Below are 16,476 nucleotides of genomic sequence, written 5' to 3'. Positions count from 1 at the left end.
GGCCAATAGGTGGCAGTCCATCACAATCATGTATCATCTTCCTTATTCTTTTTTTTTTTTTCAAATTCCAGCCCCCACACCCCCGCCCCCGACCCCCACCGCCCCCCCACCGCGCCACCCCACCATAAACCCCCCCCCCCCCCCCCCCCCCACACACACACACACACACACACACACACACCACCACCACACCACCACCACCAGCAGGCCATTCCCCACCCAACCACCCCACAGCCCCAATAAAGTCAACCCCCCAGCCCCTCCTCACCCCCCACACTGCCGCCCATGGGGGACCGAAGATGTGGGACCGGGCAGCAGCCCTGCGGGGGCAACCGATCCCAGCCCAACCCCAGCCGAGAGATGATGTATCAGGGGAGGGGAGAAGAGGGAGGAGCACCAGGGAAGGCACAGCAACCCAGATGACGACCTATTTTGGTCGTTAACACACAGCTCCTTTAACTGTATTTCACAGGCATGTAAACACTGTTATAAACAAACCTTCCTCGTTACTTCCTGGTGAGTTCATGAGCTCCACGCCCACCAGACTCTCCGGGAATCACGTGATTCTCCGTTAAGAAGCTGCAATCTGAGCATTAAGTAAACATCACTGACATCGAAACACTCCTTCAAATTAAAAGCCCCTCTTCCTTATTCAAACAGCAGCCAATACAAATCACCATAAAACTTTAATCCAGAAAAAGTTTTATTGGTTTATATACAGCGGAGATACATTCAGTTCAATTCAAAACAATAAAAAAGTGACTTCGATATTTCTATCAAAAACAGGGATGAATATATTGTTCCAGTGAAAATTAAGACAAAAAACATGAGTCTGTGATCACAGCTGAGCTGAAGCTCCGGGGTTTACTCTGAATACGGCGGGGTCATCTGTGAAGAGGAAAGGTCGACGACATCAGTGACAGTCTGGCAGAGAGCCCACCTCCTGGGAACAACCCTCTACTCACCCTTGACTAGAATTTACAATATGTAATCCTATATGATCATTTGTAATTACTTTTTTTACTTTTTTCATAGTTGGAATTCATGCTTCATATCTACATGTGTTTTCCAGGGTGTTTTTTCTTCCATATTATTATTTAAAAAACTATTTGAATTTGACGAGCTTGATCAAACTTACACTGTCCATGTCGAAGCAAAGGTGCTCATTGAGCATGTCGAACTCCCCGGGGGTCATCGGGGGCTCCGGGGACTGGCAGGGGGGTGGCGACGTGTGCACGTTGGAGCTGGATCAGAAAAGACAAGTCAGTGCTTCACTACTCGGCTCTAGATATAGAAATCAAGTACAAACGGAGTTCTATTAAAGCAAACTGAGCCGGTCTGGAGTAAGATGGACAGAAGTTTTGTGCAGAACTCACGGCAGCTCAGAGATGGGGATCAGAGTCGACGGTATGTAGGGATAAGCTGGAAACAGCGAAACACATAACGGGAATGAGCACAGCGTCCAACGGTAAGACGTCCAGACCCGGACGTGAGATGGAAGTGGAGCTGCTCTGCCTTGCCTTTGCTGGGCTGACTGTTGTAGAGGCGGCCGAAGGCCTCGTCCTTGGGGATGTCCGGGTAGAGGAACTTGAGCGGGTTTTCGGGCACGACCCCGTCCGAGATCACCTTGTAGTCTCGGATGATGTCGGCGAACGGGAGCGCGGTGAGCCGGTTCTTAGTGTACGGCTCCACGGAGTTGAACTTCACCTCACCTGTTGTGAAAAAAAAGTCCCAGTGAGTCACGCAGAGTGAACCGCTCACCGGACAAACGTGTGCCTTTCAGTCTATGACGTGATTGTCTCAAGGGTTAACGGAGCGCTCACCGTCCATGCCGCGCTCCACCCAGGTGAAGGTGATTCCTCCCAGGTGGCTCTCGCTGAAGCGCAGCAGGAAGGTGCCGGGCTCCCGGTCCTTCAGCAGGGCTCGCTCCGTCTCTTTACTCACAAAGCCCATGATGTAGCTGCACGGCGGAGGAACAACGACCCCCATCGTTTTCATATTTCAGCCTGTAGCTCTGATTTCTGGTTGAAAGTTATGATTTGAGGGCGGTGCGGGTGAGGTTGGTGCTTACTTCTCATTCCACACGGGCATCAGGTGCTTCTTGATGAGCTCCAGGATGAAGTCCAGCCACAACCAGAAACTGAACGGCTTCCCGGGAATGTTCTCCTGGACGGTTTTAAGGCACATGGGAGGAAACAAAATGAGCACTTGATCAGGACCTGACCCGCAGTGCAGCTCTGAGATGGTGTGTCAGAATTCATGAAGGCAGCATTTCACCTTTGAAAACTTGGACCAGGACACTTGATAATCACCACAGGAACCATGTTGTCCTACAGAAACATGAAGGAGAAGAAGTGAGCGGCTCAGTATTCTATATCCAAAAGATTGTGAAAATTAAACAAATATGAATTATAGAGCACTGTTTCTGAAAGCTAACACATACTGAAATGCCTCAGCAGTGAAGATTAGAAACAGGAATAAAGGAAAAAGACTTTAGTGTGGTTAAATTGTGTTGAAACATCCATGTAGCCACACTCCTGAAATGACATACTAAGTAGGTTAAATAAAAGTATGTCAATGAAAAAATAAGAGAGACCAGAAAGACCATTTAAAGCACAAATTTTAAGTAAAATAGCCCAAAGTAACAAATGGCATATTTATAATTGTATACAGTACTGATTAGGATTATCAATATTTCACAATTATTTTTCTTCCGTTATACTGAAGATTAAAAAAACAAAGAAAATTGCATTGAAGTTAGTTGTGTAGTAAAGATTTAAAACATTAAGGTGCATTTAGGAGTTTTACAACCTTAAAAATACTTATTTTCCACCATAAATATGTTACACATTTTTAATGATGTGTACAATGTGCCCTGACATATTCATTACAAGTACCGCTAACAGCGCTAAATTGTCACTTGAAAGTTGCAGTGCCGGTCCGGCACCAGCATTTTTTTGAGAAGAATTTGAAAGGAATGACGTAATGCGTGCTCCGGCTGGTTAAGTTTCATTTTGTCCGCCATTACTCCGCCAGATGCTTAGTGAGCAACAACTGAGCAGGATCTTCCAGAAAGTAAGAAAAGACTGGCTCCTAGCACTGCCACAGCTCCAGCACAGACTCCACCAGGTAAAAGAAACTTACATTTTACTCAAGCGCTACTAAAAGAGCGAGGAAGGAGTTCCCCTCTTCCGTGCACGCAAGCCACAGGCACGAGTGTTTCACTATGCTGCATTATGCCCAAGGCCTGCAGGGGGTGCTGTTTCGCATAACACGTGCAAACTCCTTAATGCACCTTTAAATAGAACTTCATGCTCATTTAAAAAAAAAAAACTTAAAAGCACTGTAACTAGCTCAGTAAACTAATTTAATTTTAAATAAAATAAGAGAAAACATGCCAAAGTAAAGAAGCTCATTATATAAAATGTGAACATTTTTAAATGAAGAGGTGTCATTACTTGTGTGTATAAACAATATTGTCCCCTTGCACGAATGAAGAGAGTTTGATATTCGGTCTTGTATTTCTCCTCACAGCCGCCGTGCGGCGGAGTGGGTGGATCGTACCGAGGAGCTTCTCTCCCAGCATGCTCAGCTGATCCTTGTTCAGTCCGCGTCCAGCGAAGGTGGAGAACTGCCAGCTGAGGACCTCGGAGAGCTGCGACCAGTTGGCCCGAGGCGGGTTCCCGAAGAAGGCCAGGTTCTGTGGACCGAAGGGACGAGACGGGATCCGGAACATGACCAGGTGGAATCAGAGCCCTCTTCAAGAATTCAGCTCTTCTTATTTATTTATTTATTTTTTTAATTATAAAGACAATAATGACATAACTTTTACTTCTTCCTGCCCCTTTTCAGACATGCTGAATTAGATATATGTGTTATATGTGTGTTTGTATGCATATGTAAACTATGTGTGTGTGTAAGCATAGTTAGTAATAATAGACATTATCATTATTATTATTCAAATGCTGCTATAGAGAAGCAGGTTGGTGTTAGCATTAACGCAGTGATTTTCCCATCTGCTCACCCGCGGCTCATCAGTCAGGAGGTTGTACCACATGATGGAGGCCCAGCCTCCCGGCAGCTGGCACACGTTGGAAATCACCACCAGCGGCAGCGAACACGTCTGGAAGAAAATACACGCACGCACACACACACACGCAGTGAGCTGAAAGCAGAGGACGGACTGGAAGGTGACTTTTAGCATGCCGCTCTGCTGACCTCCAGGTCGATGGTGAGGCCCTGCACCGTGAAGCAGGCCTCAAAACTGAGAGAGTGGAGCTCCTCCGTCACCGACAGCAGGCTCTGAGGAGAAAACACAACAACCCATTAATGAGCTAAACACACTCACTTTACTTTCTCCTCAATTTTCATGACTCACCTCATTCCCTTTGGTTCCATTGATGTATTTCTTCTCTTTTAGCTGCTGTGAGTTAAAAACTGTGAGTCAGTTGGCTTGATATTTAACATTCTGAAGTAATGAAATAAGCAAAGACAAATAATTCACAATGCAAACTTTCCCTTTCCTACAGCCTTTTCATTGTTTACTGAAGACAAACACGACATCATTCTAACGATTAGCGATTGGTGATCAGTGGGAGGATTGGCGCAGACCGAGCTGTGGTCTCACCAGGTGTCTGAACTCCACGGAGAGACAGCCGTTGGAGTAGTCCTCGATGTCCATAACTTTAGTGTTGTTGGTCAGGATGAAAAACTGACGACTTCTGAGGAGAAAAAGAGGTGAAACCACCCGGAAATTCTACATTCTACATCTGTGTGGAGTGAGCACAAACTGGATGTGGTAACGATCCAAACCAACAATAATTCTTTTTATCACTGATCAGCCAAGTGACTTTCATTGTGGCACTATTTTACTATTTTTACCGGTCAAGGTGAAATTGGGCTGTTTGTGGAACTGAACTAAACTGCGTTTGAGACCTCTGCACTAAAGCTGCTTTCTGAGAGAAACCACAGCTGAAAACAACCCAGTGTGACACTACAGCTACTTCATCTGAACATAATGGGCTGGCCGAAGTTAAAATGTACCAAATAGAAACAATTTCTTAAAAAAAAAAAAAATTCTTAATATCAACTTAAAATCTATGTGAAAACAAACAGCATTTATTACAAAGTCCAGCTGTAAAGTTCTGTAGCAAGGAAGAGAAATGAAATCATGAACACTTGGATGTTGCTTTGTAATTGTTTGAAGTTCTTCACACTGCAGCAGGGAAACAATAACGTCTGTAACTCAGTGTAAAGTTCTGCACGTTCACATTACAGGGCGGCAGCACATGCTGTGTTGAGGTGTGTCCATACTCACATTCTGCCTGGAGGGAGGTCTCTACACACACACACATGCAAACACAAACACTGTTAAAACAGTGACTGAGAACAATGAAAAATCAGATTGTTTCATTTCAAAGAAGAGAAGATTATACTTGTCAAATGTTGCTTTGACTTTCAGCTGATAGTCCACCTCTGGAAGTTTGACCAGGAGTCTGCCAGGAGTCAGAAAGTGGAAACAAATGCTGAATTGAAGCTCCTGACCGCACCAAAACATCCAATATGAAGACTGCGTGCAGCAGAAAGAGGACCTGAAGACGCTCCTCATGGTGATTACCTGGCTTTGGTGGTGAACTGCACTCCTGTCTTGATGATGAGGGGTTTCTGCGGGTGTGTGGGCATGCACGGCTGCTTCTCCACCACAAAGGAGCTGAGAAAACACCACATCTCCCATCATTCACCGCGCTTTACTCACCTGCCTCAGAGAGCAATCAGACTGCTACCGGCTCCGAGTGTCCTCTGTGTGTGTGTTTGAGTGTGTTTGTGTGTGTGTACCTCTTGATGAGGTGGTAGATGAGATATTTAACTCGTTCTTCCATCTGAGGCTTCTGCAGCGGTATGGGGTCACTCTCATAGGTGACCTTCACCACCAGCTCACCCAGTTTGTCCAGCTGACGCTTGATCTGGAAGAGACTCTGAGCGGTGAGGGTGAACCTGGAGGAGGAGGAGGAAAAATCAGACTAACGATCAAAAAATAAAATAAATATTCAAATGCTGCAAAAGAAATAAAAAAAAACACATAGTGAGGACTCCATGTTGGCATGGATTTTTTTACTTCTTTCCTCCCAAAGTACAAATCATGTCTCAGGTTAACTCAGGATCATCGAAAGAACCATGGGAAACATGTTCCGTGCGGATGGATGAAAATCAAAGAAAAATCATTGAGGATACCGACATGAGTCACTCGAAACCGTGAAACAAAAACATTACAAAACAGTCGGTCTGCTGAGTGTAGTTGAAGAAAAAAAAATGCAAATATTGTGAAACACCCACCTGTACTGGAGGGAATCAGACACACTGACAAGATACAATGTTCACAGTAGAAAGCATTTAAAAATATCCCCAAATAAGCAGGAGCTGTTTACGGAGCATCACTAAAGTGAGCAGGCTAACCCATCTCATACGGTTCTGTACTTCCACTCGTGCCACCAGACGGTGCAGTGAGCCGCTCCAGCAGCAAGATGGGCCGCAGTCACACGGGAGAAGAAGCTCAAACTTAAAGGTGCTGTAGGCAGGATTTTGCTAGTCAGTGCTAATTTTTCTGTGTTTTCTTTGGATTAAATGTTAGAGTATCCATGATAATCCTTTAGGAGTGTAGTATAATTGCACACTGCGAGGGTGCAGCGCTTCCATCTGTCTCTGTTCTGAGCTGAAAAGGAATCTCGACAGCTCCAGGTATCTTGACCAACAGAAGAGCCCATGAGGCTCTAACGTGATTGGCCGAGGGGCGTTCATCGGGTTTCAAATCGCCATCTTAAAATGGGTCAAATCGTCATCTTGCTTAGGTAACTAAGCAAGATGGCGGAGAATGCCGAATCCTGCCTACAGCACCTTTAAGCAAAACACAATCAACAAAGCTCCTGGGAACTACTGAGTTAAGACTAAACTTGTAAAACATCCGACTAAAGAACGCAGCTATTTCACCTAATCCTCCTGACTGGAGATTCAGATCAGGACGTTTGAGAAACTCTGACCCTGAACTGAGTTGTTGTTTTTTAATGGAATCAGTCACCCACACAGTTCAGTCTGCACAGGATGTGAAATGAAAACTGGATCAGATATGACTAATAATAACGGAAAACAACGTCACTGATTTTACACAGAAAGGTCATCATCATCATCAGGTCTGCAGGGTTACTACCCTGCTTTTGCAGTGATGTTGGTCAGATGTCATTAAGTCATGGTGGCTTGGTTGTACTGATACTGTGGGAAGCGGGTTCCTGGTTACCAGTTCTGCAGCTGCTCCAGGCCGGTCAGCATGGGACCTCCGATGGCGGCGACCTGCTGCCTGCGCTTCCAGTCCAGCAGCTCGGGGTTGAGCTGGGAGGTCATCAGCTCTTCGATCTCTTTGATCACCACATCCATCTTTAGCAGGATCTCCTGCCACGGACATGAAAATTAGTACTGTACGACGTATTTTATTGGACGTGAAGAGTGTACGAAGGTCTCATATTGTCCCCTGAAAGACTTCACACGCCTCACCTTCCTTTAAAGTCGAGGCCGTTGAGCATTTCCTGCAGCTTGGTCACTTCTTTTTTTCATCGGTCAAGTTTCTGTCTACTGCATCTGAACACACACACAACACCACACACAAATAAACCACTGTCTTTCATGTTAGCTTAACCTTTTAATCTCAATAGTTACTACTTCACCAAACTCCTCTTTACACCTGAGAGCAACATGAAAGAATGAAAGAATAAATGACTTTACCAGCCTGGGGTAATTACACGAGCTAATCGAAGGTAATAAAAGGTTAAAAATACTTGGAACAACCCAAGACTCATATGTTTTTGTTTGAGTAACAATTAGGTAACTTCACAACCTTCTCTAATGCCATTGGTTAAGTGTGATCTGGCACTGAGGCTATGCTTTCAAGTGAAAACGAATAACTTTCCCTGTGTTTGGGTATGTCTTTGCTATTTTAAATGAAATGTTCAGAGCCACTGAAAACACAAGTTTTTGAAAAAGAATCACAAGGTGGGCCTTTTTGAAAACGCCCCAATTCTGTCTCCATGGAAACAGAGGAAAATGCAACTTTTCTGAAATGCTGCTGCAGCATGTAGTGAATAATTTTTCTGCAAATGCTCAGTAGATGGAGAATAATTCACAGTAACCTGCATTTTATAACCCTGCCTGCAAAGTAAGTGTAAAATTTGCCCTAAAAGAACACAACAGACTGTTTCAACCAGTCTCACCTCGAGACTGCAGCGTCTTGTAGCGGAAATCAAAGTCGTCTTGCATGTCCTCGATGTATTTCACAGCCTGGTCCATCAACTAGGAACAGACACACACTTTTACTACAGTAACAGTTTGAAACGCGGGATCGTGTCTGTTTGATGTTAAACTGTGTGTTTCAGGTACCTGCACACTGCCTCTGATGATCCCCACCCGGTTGTCCATGTTTTTCTGCCTCTCGAAGGCCTCAGAATCCTGAAGCGCTTTCTCCAGAGGACCCTGGGAAAGAAACACTTTAGTGTTTAGACTTTAACCTGAAAGGAATTCTGATATTTTGGTTTTATATTCTTATTTGAATATACTCACACATACACATGTATAAACTCTCACATAGAATCCTGCTATCACACAATCAAATGGCTGGAGGGTATCTTGCATGTGTGCGTGTGTGTGTGTGTGTGTGTGTGTGTGGGGGGGGGGGGGTTCATAATGTATGTGTGTATGTGTGGTGTGTGTGAATTTTCACCAGCTGATATGCAAGATGTTTATGGTGTGTGAGAGAGTTGCATTTAAGTTTTTCTATTTGTGTCTCTCACGGCCCTCTTTCAGTGTTCTTAGGGCCCAGCTCTGGGCCACGGGCCAAACTTTGTGCCTCGCTGGCTGAGTATCATACTGTACAGGCTGAAAAGCGTGCTGTCAGCCAGACAGTTTCCTGGGAGCGATGAAGAGGCAGTTGGCCGGGCGGGAGGTGTGCTGCATTCCTGGCAGAGCGGGTGATTTACCAGAAGCGGCTGCGATCGGGGAAGAGGAGGGACCTTCCCCGGAGAATTCGACAAACACACAAACCTGTTCCTCCATGCAGGCGCTGGAGAGGATACGCCGCTCCTCCCTCAGGCAGGTGGAGATCACTCTGGCCATGACGGCCGGGTTGGTCGAATATTTCAGCTGAGGGGGGGGGTCACAGAAAAACCACAAATGTGAAGCATTTGATGAGAAAATGCTGATTCTCATTGGTCTTTGAACGTAGACCCTGAAGGCTTCTAACGGTGTCGGTTGGTCTTTACTGGCACAGACACCCGATCGGGATCACTGACGGAGACCTGGCACCACCAGCAGCTGTTTTCTGGAAATCCTTTATTCAAACCTCACAAAGGAATGAGGTTAGACTCGACTGGAAGACACCGTTCTCCAGAAATGCCGCTGCAGGTCCTCACAGATACAGGAGGAGTCACCAGCGTGGCCCACAGACCGAAGCACTTCACGGGTGTGCTCCTCACCTGTCTGTGCAATCAAAACAATCACCTGTGTGCAGGAAGAAGGCAGCAGCGTGACAGCTGGCACCGAGCGGTTACGAAGGGTGTGTCGTAATATTTATATCCCAAATTATGCGTCTTTATGCTGGTCTTTTAAAATATTAGTACGTTTTATAGCACTTAACGATTGCACCTTCAAAGCTGATTTACAACTGCTACAACAATAAAGACATCCATATAGCTTGTTCTAATTCACTTTCAGCCTACTGAAGAAGCATAATTCATTTCGATCAAGACCATAGTTTATCAATCAACATCACACCGTTGAACATATCGACTCATTCTTTAACACTTTTCACTTTGTACAAGACCAGTTTGGATAAAATTGCACCCCGTTGATTTATTGCAGATTTTTTTAAATTTATTTATTCCGTCTTTCTTTTGCATCTTTATCAATGAAACAGAGATGAACGTTCTGAAGGGAGGGTCTAAAACTATAAGCATCAACCACAAATACTGGCCTCAATCATCAAATTACGTAAAAAGAGAAATGAAACGAAGGCAAAAGGTATCCCTTCTGAAAAGCGTTTATAAATATCTCTTGTGGTCTCTAGTGGTTAGAGTCAATGAATGAACATTTTCTCCATGATTTCCTCTTTCTGTCACTGTCTAGTTTATTCAGGTTGAAGTCAGTGATGCTGAGAACAAGTACTCGCCAAACCAGAGCCACAAACGTCATTGAATCCAAGAAAAAAATGTTCTGTATCATTGATGTTATCTGGTTCTCTTTCAGCCATGTTTAATGGATTTTTCCTCTCCTGTCTGCCCCGTTTAGTTACTTCAGAGCTTCCTATTTCTGTCTGTTGAGCACAGACGAGGGTCAGGGTCAGAAAGAAATCACCTCTTACGTCTGTTACTGCTCCATCGTTTTACACTGAAATCAGTTCTGACTAAATATCCAGAACTTATCAGTCTATTACTTCTACCTTGAAGTCATCTGGTCATCATGACGGAGAAGCAGTTTTTCACCTTTTTATGCCTTTTGTGCAGAGGAACTACTGTTATCTTCTGCGTTAATCTGATTACAACTCTAATCTACTCCATAATCTGTTATCTGATGGACTTGCAGCTGAGTGGCTGTCAGGCCTTACAGTCAACAGAAAGACTTCGTCCTTGTTCTCTTATCTGTTCCATTCAGTCACCAGTTTGATTCTTACTGTATTTCTTCTGATGCTCATGCCATCTTGTTGATCATTAAATGAACCAACTACAGAAGCCGTGGAGGACAATCCCCTGACAAGAATCAGGGCGGTAGGTCTCTGCTAGTTTTTACAGTTTGTCTCGGAGTTGTTGTTATGAACAGCGTTATAACGTTCCTGTTTACAGCAGGTGTTTTCTTTCCTTTCTTTCTTTCTTTTTTTTTAATTGAGATAAAGCTTCCTTAAACATGTAGCCTGAAGCCTGAAACTGATCCACCGCAGAGTCCGATCCGGACCAGGTTCTCTTTCCAAAGTGGAAAAACTAATGAAAATTCTGACTGGAATTGTTTCGTAACAGAAAATACATCTGCAAAATGCTGCAGATTTTACTCTATTCTGCACCAGGGTGTATTATTAAAGTAGTCATAATGCTGAAACTGCACTTATTGTATTATTTTCTACCTTTACAGACTTGTATTTGCACTAAAACAAAGGGAAACACTGGGAGTTGGAGTTGTTCTTGCTATTTTCTTGGTCTGCTCCAGACCCAGTCAGGCTGTATGTGACCCCTGAACTTAAAGGATCCCCCTCAAAAATCCAACAAGTAAAAAGACAAAAAGAAGCAGCAGCAGCAGCGGCAGCAGCTGAAAACTTTCCGTCAACCGCAGGTCTGCCTCCTCTCATCCTGTGCGGGTCTGACCTCCCGGCAGGGATTTACATGAAGACTGAGGTGAGCGGCGAGCGACTTAAAGAAAGTACAAAAAAATTTTTTTTTTCTTTTTTTTTTTTGCTGAGGGAAAGTGGAAAGTTTTGTGTCACCTTCAACTGTGACTAAAGTTTCACCACCTCCATTGCCAGGATGATGACTGAGGATGTGCAAAGACACACCTACACACTCGCTTTCATGACTCTCATCATGGACGCTGCAATATCACCACAACCATGCTTCACTTACTGATCACAGGCACTCTTTTCAGTAAACCTGCATTATTCAGCACAAAATGTCTCATAGGATTCATGTAGTAAACATGACTTCTTTGTCGCTGAACTGATATTTGTGTATTTCTCTTAAAGATTTCCCACACAGGCAAAGGGAGAAACATTTGAACATGGATACCGTACCGTTTTCACTTGTCTGACACAAACTAAACTCACGTAGAACAACAAAAACAAGCCGCAAAAACACTCCACTACCGCATAGGACTGAAACTTCCTCTCAGAAGTGTCGATGCAGAACACACACACACACACACACACACACACACACACACACACACACACACACACACACACACACAAACATATTCAGACACACAGGAAGCGGCGGTCCGAGCCCCACGGGCCTGTTCTGCAAAGGTATCGGCTTTTTTCCAGAATCAAATGTGCTGGCGGTGTGCGCGCACGCTCTCACCTCAACCAAACATCCGCTCCTCAATACCCCCCCCTGCACACAGCGGCACTTCAAGAAAACACGATAACAAGCCACTGGCAATAATATCAGTGGACGCCGGCTTCATTCAGCACGTGAAACTGAAGAGTATAGAAGCAACAGCTCCCTAGCAACCCCGACGACGCAAAAAACAGAAACGAGCGACACTTCGAAAGCGCGGCTCAACTTGAGAGTGAAGCGCATATATTTTACTTCCCTTTAACTTCCAGTACATGTAGATGCTACTTCTCCTTACTGTGCTTTTCAAAGAACCGCTGCCGATGTTGACAGCACAGACTATGATTGTGTTCGTGCAAAACGCAGCACTGGGTAACATTTCACACGCTGACATGGTGACATTAAAACCCGTTGTTAAAAGGCCATTTAGCTGTGTGTAAAGGTTGTCATGGTATTTGTAGGTCCTCCTTGTGCATGAGTGGGTTTCCTTTGGGTTTCTGACCTTTTCCAGGTCAGAAACATTGAAGTGACTCGAACCCACAGAAAGGCAAGACGAGACTCCAACCACTGCACCAAAGAAAGATTACTCCATGACTGGAAAATATGTCTTCAAGGAAAACACATTAATCACATTTTCATATTTGACTGTACTCTTTTTACTTTGCACTTCCTCATTCAGGATAAGCTTTATAACTTTCTCAAGTGTTTAACTCTCACACATTCTTCATTTCAGACTACGATCTGTCTTGCACCGCAAAAACATTGAATAAAAGACTGTCTTCTCCAGGTTTGAGCCTCGGGGACTGGTGTCCTGTATGTTATACATGAGTAGAAGGTAATTTTCCACCCAGGTCATGACCCTAACCGAGTCATAACCCGATCTCGAGTTGTTTAAATCCAGAAAAGGACTACATGTAAAATTAATAAAGAAAAAAAAAGAATTTTAAAAAACACAAACGCATGAGTCATCAGTCAAAAAGAGACCATTCTCTTTGACTACTCTGGACTCTTTGTTCAGAAAAAGCAGCTTACATATTTGAATTATCACAAAAACCTAAGTCCGTAACACAGAAAAACCTGAAACTACCGTAAGAAAACGTGACTTGTGTTGAACCATGCCTTAACCATGACTCTGTAGTTATTATTTTTTTTAACTCCACTGAGAAGTCAATACCTTTGTTTGGTGGTTAACAGGATAATTCAAAAAGTTGTTCCTGGATTTGGATGAAAATTGGCGACTAAAAAAATACTGGGACAAGCAGAACGTGATTTAACTCTCAGATCTGAATCACATTCTCAAACTTTTTCTCTCAAAGTAAAAACCTCTTACTACTTTAAATATGATGTGGCCTTGACAACAATGTCATATTTTGTAAACACTACGGGTTAGACTTGACTATGCATTATTGTAAAGCTCTAAGCAATGGATTGATGGGTTGAGAGGAAAAGGATGGATAATTGAGTGAAAGATGCCAAAATGATGTAAAATGACAAATAACAATAAGTACAAGCAGCCTTTACATGTTTTGACCAATTGAGTGTCTGGTTTCCAACAGACAGCAGCTACAGATTTGAACACAGAAAAATATAACCACTTCAACACAACCGCGGCACAAATAAAGCAAAAATATAAGTGAGATTTACATCAGAACCCGTTTTTAGGGCTGGAAAACAGTAGAAAGTTGGGATTCTAAAACGAAATTCAGTGTTAAGGGGTGAGAGGAGGGTGACGTACCTGCAGCTGCTGCTGGATGATCTTCATGTTGTGCCTTTGGAGGAAGTTCAGCTCCTGCGAGCGCGTCCTTTCCAGCTGGGACAGCAGGTTTTTGAAAAGCACCGTGGCCATCGACTCGTCGTTAACTGCCGTGTCCCTGAAACCCACACGGCACCACATCCTTACAACTGACCTCTCAGCACCCGACTGGAAATCTCGCATTCATTTCCCACTTCTGAGGACTTTGTATCTGAATTCAACTATATAGCGGAACCTGCAGACCAGTCTTCATGGTGGTCCAAGAAGACCGCGATCTGAGACCTGGTCAGATTATGAGAAAACAAAGTTTCTGAAAGAGTATTACTGGATTCTTTATTGTTTTTCATGGCATGAAGCTCAGTAGGTTTTGTGTCAAAAAGCCTGCTGGTAAGATTTATGGCTCCCTCTAGTGGCTGTAGTAACTGTGACAGTGACAATGCAGTGATGTTTGAGATGAGTGAGGAAAAAACCTGCGACAACTTTAAAAAATGGGCAATTGAAGATGACGATTAAAAGCAACCCCACTTAATTTATGAAATGAATTTTTTTTTTCATAAGTAATAAGAAACATCTTGGAGACAAGAGTGCATTAGAATATTTGAATAAGGCAGTAGATTTTGTAATCCAGTGCCCAAAGGTTTGGAGACTTTCAAGTCTTGTGTGGATAAGATAAGTTTTGGATTTCAGGTTTACCAGCTGATTTTTAGTGTATTTCTAGAAGTATTAATAAAATGTCTGTCCTCCCAGGAAGCAAGAGATAGAACAAGTGTCCAGGGTTTTAACAACCGATAACAAAATAACTGTCATTAATATTATAAAATATAAAGACAGAAAAGCTTTTCCTCAATGAATGAATGTGACGACCATCCCGTCCACAACACCTAGTTTTAGCAAACTTTACAAAATATGCAACAACAAAAGAGAAATGCAGTTTTGTTTATGTAATGTTTAAATTCTGACTGTAGTTATTAAATCGCTCCACGGCTGACCGGTAGAAAAGAATCAGCAGGAGAAGAGGGAGGGGAGCTGCTTTCACCTTCCTGAGGAAGTACAGTCTGCTGGGCCTTCTTCTCCTTCAGTATCATTAATAACAACAACAACAGTGATCCTTACAGGGTGAAGAGGTGGGGTCTTTAAGGCGGCTACAACCATATTTCTTCCTATTTGTGTGACTGATAAAATCTCCCATTCAGTCAGACGGAGGACGTCCGCTGAAAGTAGCTCAAGAAAACTTGTGCACACGTGTGTGATGTTGTGTAAGCAGCCGCTGCGCCACAAGCTGTGTGTACAACATCTATCAGTTTAGAAAACACACACACACACACATCTATTAGAGGCAACACACACATCAGGTGACAAGTTTCATCGCTGTAATTAAAACCTTGTTATGTTGAAGGCGCTATAGTCGGTGTTTGTGATTTCCTGCTGTGGGCTTTTTCAGTGGAGACAGTAAACTGCAAGAAATGGGGTCAAAGATTATATCTGTGGGCTTTAAAGACAGTGGTAACTTCAGACTTCAAACTTCACACCCAAGATGGGATCCTGGTGTTGTTTACTAATAAAATATTGAATAAAACCAAAGTGCACCGTTAGGTTGGTGTGGAATGTTTGCTGGATGGAAGTAGCTTAGGTTTGTCCTGGATACTTATACATAGTGATATGTGTATTTATTCAAAATGTAGTACTTAATCTATAAGTATTATTTTCATACACCATGTAATATAGTTATCTAGTTTCTATCAAGTACACAAACAGCTTAAAAATCACATGGAAACCTTTGGCCAATTTTTTCTGCCAATATATCATCGTCACTAATAATTTACACGTCCTTGAAATGTGCATATTCTCCACAAATAAGCTCGTCTTCATTACATAATTAAATGCAGCTACAGTATAACTAATATTTTATGATATACATAGTAGATTGTAATGCATTAATAATTCATGATTATAAAGTGCTGGACATTAATGTCAAGAACAGTTTCAAAGCATTGGTGCTGGAAACAAATTTATTGTTTTTCTCAGTCAGGATCCTGTCTTTGAATTTTGAATTAGTGCAGTTTAAGACAATGCAACTGCAGTTATACCCCTGGTTATCTCTCTGTGATAAACCTGAGTTTCGGGGTATCGACCGCCTCAATCCTGCCTCAGGTTAAAACTCACCAGTCCTGAGACTCGATCCAGCTGGCCAGGCCCTGCCGGATGTCCATGGGGAAGTTATCATCGTACAGGTAGTCCACGTGCTCCAGGTGTCTGGTCTCCAGCTGCTGGATCTGTTTCCACTGGCTCATGATGCGCTGCGTTAAAGACGCGACACACGCGCGTCCTGAGAGGTGGAAGGAAGAAAACCACCCAAACACAAACAACATAAACAAACAACAACAGTGTGACGTACTTTTTATTAGTGATCTATAATTAGTCCTACCTAAACTTCGTAGACGGAGACAGTTACTGAAGGTTTAAAAAGCTCCTCCTCCTCCTCCTCTGTCCGGATCCTGCGCTCCTCTCCTGTGCGCCTCCTGCAACATGTGCGCCTCCCTCACTCACACTTTCGCTTTATGAACTCCTGTCTGATGAGGAAGTGATGCATTTTACTCGAAGAGGCTGTGCTCAACTAGGAATCACAGAGATGGGCAGGCAGATCGCCCG

The 16,476-nt window shown here is 43.5% G+C and overlaps 1 protein-coding gene across 1 annotated transcript; it reads right to left on the bottom strand.

Annotated features, from left to right (window-relative positions):
• Positions 1-690: 690 nt before the first annotated feature.
• Positions 691-16,394, bottom strand: stat4 (signal transducer and activator of transcription 4). Its single transcript, XM_030112850.1, is given in 25 exon segments — positions 691-888; positions 1,139-1,244; positions 1,377-1,422; positions 1,521-1,712; positions 1,824-1,960; positions 2,072-2,166; positions 2,278-2,330; positions 3,565-3,700; positions 4,025-4,123; positions 4,219-4,302; positions 4,379-4,423; positions 4,628-4,718; positions 5,318-5,338; positions 5,436-5,495; positions 5,618-5,710; positions 5,836-5,994; positions 7,289-7,440; positions 7,536-7,600; positions 7,603-7,626; positions 8,256-8,334; positions 8,422-8,514; positions 9,082-9,180; positions 13,810-13,945; positions 15,991-16,153; positions 16,253-16,394. Coding segments are annotated over 24 exon segments (2,217 nt in total). The 5' UTR covers positions 16,119-16,153; positions 16,253-16,394; the 3' UTR covers positions 691-864.
• Positions 16,395-16,476: the final 82 nt, after the last annotated feature.

Source organism: Salarias fasciatus, chromosome 16 (assembly GCF_902148845.1).
Source record: "Salarias fasciatus chromosome 16, fSalaFa1.1, whole genome shotgun sequence".
In the NCBI taxonomy this organism is placed as follows: domain Eukaryota; kingdom Metazoa; phylum Chordata; class Actinopteri; order Blenniiformes; family Blenniidae; genus Salarias; species Salarias fasciatus.
This window is presented reverse-complemented; position numbering and strand designations above follow the sequence as displayed.